Source organism: Salvelinus alpinus, chromosome 1 (assembly GCF_045679555.1).
Source record: "Salvelinus alpinus chromosome 1, SLU_Salpinus.1, whole genome shotgun sequence".
In the NCBI taxonomy this organism is placed as follows: Eukaryota; Metazoa; Chordata; class Actinopteri; order Salmoniformes; family Salmonidae; genus Salvelinus; species Salvelinus alpinus.
In genome coordinates, this window is record NC_092086.1 from 66,393,455 (window position 1) to 66,402,426 (window position 8,972).

The following is an 8,972-nucleotide window of genomic DNA, read 5'->3' on the forward strand; positions in this document are numbered from 1 at the left end:
CTGTCTCTACTTTGTAGTGTGTGTGTTTATAGAAACAATACATTTTGCTTTCAATAGGAAATGTTCTCAGCTGTTCAGAGAATCATGGTGAGATGTTTTGTATTTGACCACGAGCCTCCCCAGCCCATTACTGTCATAAAGACCGCACCAAAAAAAGCAGATCTGATCAGGTCGATGTGCGTTCATTGAGAGGAAATGTTTAAGACGGCAACCACAAGAGTACGTGCAGACGCTCGCTTATTTGTGTCTTTGGTTGTGAGCGACTCATTTGCCGTTACTACAGATCTCTGGAAGCACGTTGCTGGTGTCTATGATTAAGGTAAGTGTCGTGTTTTCTTATACAATTATTTTCTTTTTGGCACTGCTGTCAATGCCTGGGTGAGTATTCTTTGTCTTAGGGAGAGCTCTGTTGGGGGTATGAACCTTTCATCCGCAGGCTCTAGTTGGCTGGCTAGCTCTGGCCACACTGGTGGTGTGCCATTTGCACTGTAGAGGGTGTTACGAGCCCCTAGAAAAGGAGGACCATAATGTGTTATCTTCCCAGAGCAGCCACTGGCAGGGCTGCTGCGCTCTAGCCCTATCTGGAGGAGCACACCCCATCTTAGTGGGAAGCTCACAGTCTCCCCCCTCCTTCCCTGGCAGGGAGCAGTCAGCATGGAGGATACCACAGCCATAGTCACAGCCACCACAGACCAGTAAGTTTTTGGCCCTTATCAGTAGAGATGACCGTTGTTGGGTGTAATACATCATTCCAACATGTTCTTAAGCCCTTTTGGATGTGTTATGTTTATTTATTTAGCCCCTATTCGGGCCACATTGCAGTACTGCTAATCCTACATTAATTTCTATACTTTAAATGCCACTGCCGTTTCTGTTTGTCTTGTTTATCTCAGTTGTGCACCAGTCACCAAAGCAGCATTGCAGCAGGCCCCAGGTTATGAGGAGGAAGCCGGGGGCTGGGACATAGGAACAGGAAGTGCAGGTTGGAACCCACAGAGTGCTGCTGCTGCGATGGAACTTCCCGTTCTCACGCAGCCTGGCTTGGGGGTAACCAAGACGACAGTGACCACGATCACTCAGACTGGAGGGGACTGGAACAGCAGCCTGTTCAACGTGTGTGGAGACGGGACAACATGTGAGGCAGACATAGCCCTGGGCTTATCTCACTGCATTGCACACACACACTCAGGCTAAGTGTTAAAGTCAAAGTTACTGGTTTGGGTAACTGAACTGGTCAAATGGTGGATGGCTATACTGCTATCTTACATGGGCCTACTGCCTGTTATGCTCTACCTTTGTTAATTAAGGAAATTCAGTGTTTTCATAGAGGATTTATCATGGAGATGACGATTCTCTTGCATGATACCACATCAAATCTATCAACACTCTGTAGGGTTGCTAAACATGTATTTAAATTAAAGTTGTCTAAACGACTACTACTATCTTGTTGAGAGTTGCAGAGAACTAAACTTAGCCCTATATTTCTCTTTCCGCCCATGCAGGTCTCTTAGGGGCCTTTGTGCCCTGCTGCCTAGACCTGAGTCTGGCCCACCACTATGGGGAGTGTCTGTGTTTGCCCCTGCTCCCTGGCTCCACGTTTGCCATGCGGGTGGGCATCAGGGAGAGATACAAGATACGGGTGAGGATTGTTACACAATAGTGAAGAGGTTTATTGGGTGTTATTGAGGTCGATGTCCGTGTGGAAATTGGTGACGTCATCACGTTTTATTAAATATAACACTGTGGGTCCATACTTGCAAGCGTTTCGATAAAGTTTAAGTTTTAAAATGTTTCTCCATATGCATACCAGCCAATTAAAATCATAGACGTAGTTGCGCTTGATAAAACGATACATGTTAGCTGTTCCCAAAAGATTAACTGACACATTTAGCTCGATACTAACTTCACCGGCAGTCATTATTTCCTGTAAAAAATTAAATAAATGATGCATCAGCCAGTTACAAATGTTGACGTCGTTGGACGTGATCGAACACTTCCATGAGGGCGTCCTTGACAGATATCAAACGACACCATATGCTAATCGAAGGTACTAAAACACGTACTAAATTTCAACTGGAGGAATGACTCAGTGTAGTGATCCTGGCTCCAGGTAATTTTTGCAGTTTGCTGCAAGTTTGAATCCCAGGTGAGGTATTGTTTTTTTTCCTTTGAAATGTAGAATTACATTTAGTGTGAAGGGAAGTGCAGCCAACACATTGAAAATGAAGATTAAGAATACATTTAATGAGGAACTGCATCTTTCTATAGCCTTGTAGACAAGCACTGCTGATAATCAAGTTTATTAGGCCTACAAACACTGAGTGTACAAAACATTAGGAACACCTTCCTAATATTGAGTTGCACACCCTTTTGCCCTCAGAACAGCCTCAATTCGTCGTGGCATGGACTCTACAATGTGTTGAAAGCGTTCCACAGGGATGCTGGCCCATGTTGACTCCAATGCTTCCCACAGTTGTGTCAAGTTGGCTGGATGTCCTTTGGGTGGTGGATCATTCTTGATGCACACATGGGAAACTGTTGAGTGTGAAAAACCCAGCAGCCTTGCAGTTCTTGACACACTCAAACCGGTGAGCCTGGCACCTACTGTACTGCCATACCCCGTTCAAAGGTACTTAAGTCTTTTGTCTTGCCTATTCACCCTCTGAATGGCACACATACACAATCCATGTCTCAAGGTTTAAAATCCTTCTTAAACCCCTTCATCTACACTGATTGATTGAAGTGGATTTAGCAAGTGATTTCAATAAGGGTTCAGCTGGCCAGCCTGTCATGGAAAGAGAAGGTGTACCTAATATTTTGTACACTGTATATTACATAGATGTGTAAGCTACACTTACATGTACAATGTTTTATATACATTATTAGAATCATCCACTTCGTCACACATGCGTAATTTGAATCGAGCGTTGAGGACCTCAAACCCACAGTTACTGTATCCAATTGATTAACAGTTGACCTGTTTAGTGGTGTACTGTATGCCACCTGGTAGTGATTGTAATGGAGCTACATGACTGCTATTTGCCAAGACCATAAGGCTCTTCCACTTTTTTTACAATGTAGTATACACTTAAATGTTGTATAGATCTCTTTATCTTTTTCCCAAAAAAGCACATGGATGTGTTTGAAACAGATAAGTAAAAACGTGGGATTTTGTCATATGTGCAAAAACCTGCCTCTTGAACATTAGTAGCTCGTAGCCTAGTCAAGGATGCACCATGAGATATTGTCACACTACAATTGTGATGGGCCAAGTGGAACAAAAGAATACCTTAAAATATCCCTCATGGCCAAGTTGACCTATTATCAGAAATGGATAGCTTGGGGCTATAAGGTTGTATCTGCATCTTTGTCAAAGGGTTTGACAGCCTTGTTCTGTCCAATGTTCTCTACCTATATAGTACTCTAAATACCCAAATTCATGTTAAGTTCAAAATAATACAAGATAAAAATTGCAGCATTTAAACCAGTAAGGGTTCGGAACTTTAAAGCCAATTATCTCAGAATCATCTTTTTGCAGATAAACCTTATTGTTCCAAACTCTCAAAATACCATTGGTTGGTGGATTTAAAGTCTGTCTTTGATAGGCTGATGCAGAATTTGACATAATCACTGCCAGGAGGTCAGGTTAGCATAGGGCTAAATGTGCCAGGTTATCTAATGGGAACAGATAACATGCAGCGTTTTATCACGTTCTATTTTAATTGGCAGAATTTTTATTTAAACGTATACTTTTGGAATGTTCCTAAATATGGACCCCGGGTGTAAGCAAAAGTTTGAGTTTGACCTTGAGTGTGTTGACGCTAGAGACTTCCTGTTTTTTTGCATGGGCTCCGTCTCAATCCACTGAATCCGCCGGTGTTGTCCATTCACCTATGCGGTAGACAGGCGTTTCCCAAAATCAGTGTTTGTCAGACATGAGAGGATGCAGAAAGGTTACTTTTCACAAAAACATCTGAAGTCCGAACGGTTTGAGACAGAAACGATTTGGACCCCACCATCAAAATAAGACTCACGAACACAGATATGGCGGCTGTTTCGCAAGACTCGTCTGACTGTAAACCAGTACCGGACAGTAAAAACTAATAGGAGATACTGTAGAATGTGCCAAAACTAAAGGGGTAAAATTTGAGAAATAAATATACAGTGGCAAGAAAAAGTAAGTGAACCCTTTGGAATTATCTGGATTTCTGCATAAATTGGTCATAAAATTAGATCTGATCATCTAAGTCACAACAACAGACAACACAGTCTGCGTAAACTAATAACACACAAATTGTTGTATTTTTATTGTCTATGTTGAATACATAATTTAAACATTCACAGTGTAGGTTTGAAAAAGTATGTGACCCCCTACACTAATGACTTCTCGAAAAGCTAATTGGAGTCAGGAGTCGGCTAACCTGGAGTACAATCATTGAGACGAGATTGGAGATGTTGTTCTAGAGGTGCCCTGCCCCATAAAAAAACCTTCACAAAATTTGAGTTTGCTATTCAAGAGAAGCATTGCCTGATGTGAACCATGCCTCGAACAAAAGAGATCTCAGAAGACCCAAGATTAAGAATTGTTGACTTGCATAAAGCTGGAAAGGGTTACAAAAGTATCACTAAAAGCCTTGATGTTCATCAATCAGTCCATGGTAAGACAAATTGTCTATAAATTGAGGAAAGTTCAGCACTGTTGCGAATCTCCCTAGGAGTGGCCATCCTGCAAAGATGACTGCAAGAGCACAGCGCAGAATGCTTAATGAGGTTAAGAAGAATCCTAGAGTGTCAGCTAAAGACTTAAAGAAATCTCTGGAACATGCTAACATCTCTGTTGATGAGTCTACGATACGTAAAACACTAAACAAGCATGGTGTTCATGGGAGGACACCACGGAAGAAGCCACTGCTGTCCCCAAAAAACATTGCTGCACGTCTGAAGTTCGCAAAAGAGCATCTGGATGTTCCACAGCGCTACTGGCAAAATATTCTATGTACAGATGAAAATACAGTTGAGTTGTTTGGAAGGAACACACAAAACTGTGTGGAGAAAAAAAGGCACTGCACACCAACATCACCATACTTTACAGCTGGGATGAGGTTTTGAAGGGAGCATCATGGTTTGGGGCTGCTTTGTTGCCGAAGGGCCTGGACAGCTTGCTATAACTGCCGGAAAAATGAATTCTCAAGTTCATGAAGACATTTTGCAGGAGAATGTTAGGCTAATCTGTCCTCCAATTGAAGCTCAACAGAAGTTGGGTGATGCAACAGAACGACGACCCATAACACAGAAGTAAATCAACAACAGAATGGCTTCAATTGAAGAAAATACGCCTTCTGTAGTGGCCCAGTCAGAGTCCTGACCTCAACCCGATTGAGATGCTGTGGCATGACCTCGAGAGCTGTTCACACCAGACATCCCAAGAATATTGTTGAACTGAAACAGTTTTGTAAAGAGGAATGGTCCAGAATTCCTCTTGACCATTGTGCAGGTCTGATCCACGACTACAGAAAACGCTTGGTTGAGGTTATTGCTGCCAAAGGAGGGTCAACCAGTTATTAAAACCAAGGGTTCACTTACTTTTTCCACCCTGCACTGTGAATGTTTACACGGTGTGTTTAATAAAGACATGAAAATGTATAATTGTTTTTGTTATCCGTTTAAGCAGACTGTGTTTGTCTATTGTTGTGACTTAGATGATCAAATTGTATTACCAATTTATGCATAAGTCCAGATAATTCCAAAGGGTTAAAATACTTTTTCTTGCCACTGTATATAGATGTTCCTGAGCTTTCTTGTCTCTCAGATATAGGACAGACACTTGAAAAAACAGTTCCTTCTGATGTGTTTTTTTACTATCAGTTTTGCCATGTATGAATGTGTTATTCAATGTGTTTCTATGGCTATAACAGTAAGGCCAAATTCAATGTTTCATCAAATAATTTCGTAATATTTGTTTTCATACCTACAGGGGTCCTAAAATGTAAGATCAAATAGCTAAATGATCCACGGTATGACGGTCTTAAAACAATTGCAAATGTTAGCTTAGTAGATATTGCCCCTAAAGGCTTAGAGACCCAAGAGATGACCTGCTGCTTACTATTCCACATTATTTCAACGCACAGTACGAGTCAAAAGTTTGGACACGCCTACTCATTCAAGGGTTTTTCTGTATTTTTACTATTTTCTACATTTCTCAAAGTGTTAAACAAATCAAAATGTATTTTATATTTGAGATTCTTCTAAGTAGCCACCCTTTGCCTTTTGCATACTCTTTCTCTCAACCAGCTTCACCTGGTATGCTTATCCAACAGTATTGAAGGAGTTCCCACATATGCTGAGCACTTGTTGGTTGCTTTTCCTTCACTCTGTGGTCCAACTCATTCCATAACATCTCACTTGGCCTGTTGGGTGATTGTGGAGGCCAGGTCATCTGATGCAGCACTCCTTCTTTGTCAAATAGCACTTACACAGCCTGGAGGTGTGTTGGGTCATTGATCTGTTGAAAAACAAATGATAGTCCCACTAAGCGCAAACCAGATGTGATGATGTATTGTTGCAGAATGCTGTGGTAGGCATGCTGGTTAAGTGTGCCTTAATCTAAATAAATCACAGACAGTGTCACCAGCAAAGCACACCCACGCCATCACACCTCCATGCTTCACGGTGGGAATCACACATGGGGAGATCATCCGTTCACCTACTCTGCGTCTCACAAAGACACAGCGGTTGGAATCAAAATCTCCAATTTGGACTCATCAGACCAAAGGACAGATTTCCACCGGTGTAATGTCCATTGCTCACTTTTCTTGGCCCAAGCAAGTCTCTTCTTCTTATTGGTGTCCTTTAGTAGTGGTTTCTTTGCAGTAATTCGACCATGAAGGCCTGATTTACAGTCTCCTCTGATCAGTTGATGTTGAGATGTGTCTGTTACTCAAACTCTGAAGCATTTATTTGGGCTGCAATCTGATTTGCAGTTAACTCTAATGAACGTATCTTCTGCAGCAGAGGTAACTCTAGGTCGTCCTTTCCTGTGGCGGTCCTCATGAGTGCCAGTCATCATAACGCTGGATGGTTTTTGCGACTGCATTTGAAGAAACTTTCAAAGCTCTTGAAATGTTTCGGATTGCCTGACCATGTTTTAAGTAATAATGGACTATCGTTTCTCCTTGCTTATTTGAGCTGTTCTTGCCATAATATGGACTTGGTCTTTCACCAAATAGGGCTATCTTCTCTATACCACCCCTATCTTGTCGCAACACAACTGATTGGCTCAAACGCATTAAGAAGGAAATTAATTCCACAAATGTACTTTTGACACACCTGTTAATTGAAATGCATTCCAGGGGACTACCTCATGAAGATGGTTGAAAGAATGCCAAGAGTGTGCAAAGTTGTCAACAAGGCAAAGGGTGGCTACTTTGAAGAATCTCAAATATATAAAATATTTTTTGATATGTTTAACACTTTTTTGGTTACTACATGATTCCATAGTTTTGATGTCTTGCTATTATTCTACAATGTTGAAAATAATAAAAATAAAGAAAAACCCTTGAATGAGTAGATGTGTCCAAACATATGACTGGTACATCATTGAAATTATGTGGAAACGACATTGATTCAATCAGTGTGTGCCCAGTGAGTGGGCACAAAAGCAGTGTTCACTCACAGAAAGAACAATTCAATATCACTGTCTTTATTTCAAGATATTTAGGTTGGACTCTTTGCTAGTGTTAGAACAGCAGTCTTTGACAGCCTGTGAAGAGGATGGCTAGCTGGGAACATGGTGATAGTACAATGAAATGTTTCACTCACATTTACTTTCGCTCTCTCTACTAACACTGGATCACTTCATTTATTTTGTATGGCATGCGGTTGGCAATTTGTTTGATTTGTTTAGAAGGGACTCAGTAAAAGACCATGCCACCATATTTGTTCTGCAGCCAGGTTTAAGATAGCTAAGCACCCTTTCACCTGAGACCAAATGTGACCCGGCCCTGTGTGTGTGTAGGGCAGTGTCTGTGAGGACTGGACCACGGTGTACTGCTGCTACCCCCTGGCCGTCTGTCAGATGATCCGAGAGATGAAGAGGAGGATGAAGAGCCAGACCTACCAGGTGTCCACTGCACTGGAGTGCTCCTGACAACATGGCTGTGCACTAGGTTCATTAATCCAGGTTAGGACAACATCGCATTCATGTATGTTATGGGATATTAGAATATTCATGACCTAACCTTGGTATCTATAACAACCTTGGCTGTGTATAGAACCTTCAGAGGCTCATGTCATTTCATTTGTACATCACAGGTGTCTGCATATTACTATGTCACAGATGTTTATGTTGATTATTGTAGGTGTCATCATACTACAGGTGCCCATTTGGTTTCTTATGAGCTCTCATTATCATCCAAGGTTTCTGAGGACTTTCTGTTAAAGATGAGTCTGTATATGTTAAATGAATGATGAGTTGGTTGAGTTAAGATCCATTTGGTTAGGGATAATTTTCTTTATTTGGGAGTGGGAACTTGCAGGAGGTTTAGTGTTTTAGCCCATTTACTATCTGTAACATGAGCTACTTCACCAGACAAGGGTTATAAATGTTTGTAAATTAAGTTCATAGCCAAGTTTATGAAACAATCCATGTACGCCATGAAATAATAAAACCCTATTTGCATATTTGTTTTATTTTCAAATTTTATCTACGACAATACCCTGCGGCTGACAATCACGTTAATCTAATTTTGTACGTCCCTCTCTAAACCTCTTGCTAGTCAGCACCAGGATTTGAAAATGTCATTAATTTACAACGCTGGGATGTATCTAAAGGCTGAGTATGCAATTTGTCAAATGTTATTTATGTATTTTTTTAAATATTTAACTAGGTAAATCAGTTAAGAACAAATTCTTATTTACAATGATGGCCTACCCCGGCCAAACCAAGTTCCTTTGGTCTGATGTACATCAACTGT

At 41.2% G+C, this 8,972-nt stretch overlaps 1 protein-coding gene across 2 annotated transcripts; it reads left to right on the top strand.

The window, feature by feature from the left end:
• Positions 1-206: 206 nt before the first annotated feature.
• LOC139583556 (cornifelin homolog B-like) lies at positions 207-8,679 on the top strand. 2 transcript variants are annotated; one of them, XM_071414776.1, is made up of 5 exons: positions 207-319; positions 643-695; positions 894-1,135; positions 1,503-1,639; positions 8,015-8,679. In XM_071414776.1, exons 1-5 carry the CDS (start codon positions 311-313, stop codon positions 8,144-8,146), a joined length of 573 nt encoding a protein of 190 aa, XP_071270877.1. In that variant the 5' UTR covers positions 207-310; the 3' UTR covers positions 8,147-8,679. The 2 variants fall into 2 exon arrangements, with proteins under 2 accessions (XP_071270877.1, XP_071270885.1); XM_071414784.1 differs by having other exon boundaries at positions 223-319; positions 545-695.
• The last annotated feature ends 293 nt before the right edge of the window (positions 8,680-8,972 follow it).

Coding starts and splice junctions, on each gene's coding strand:
- LOC139583556 (XM_071414776.1), top strand. Junction 1,136..1,502: donor GTGTGGAGACGGGACAACAT/GTGAGGCAGACA, acceptor CCGCCCATGCAG/GTCTCTTAGGGGCCTTTGTG. Junction 1,640..8,014: donor GGGAGAGATACAAGATACGG/GTGAGGATTGTT, acceptor GTGTGTGTGTAG/GGCAGTGTCTGTGAGGACTG.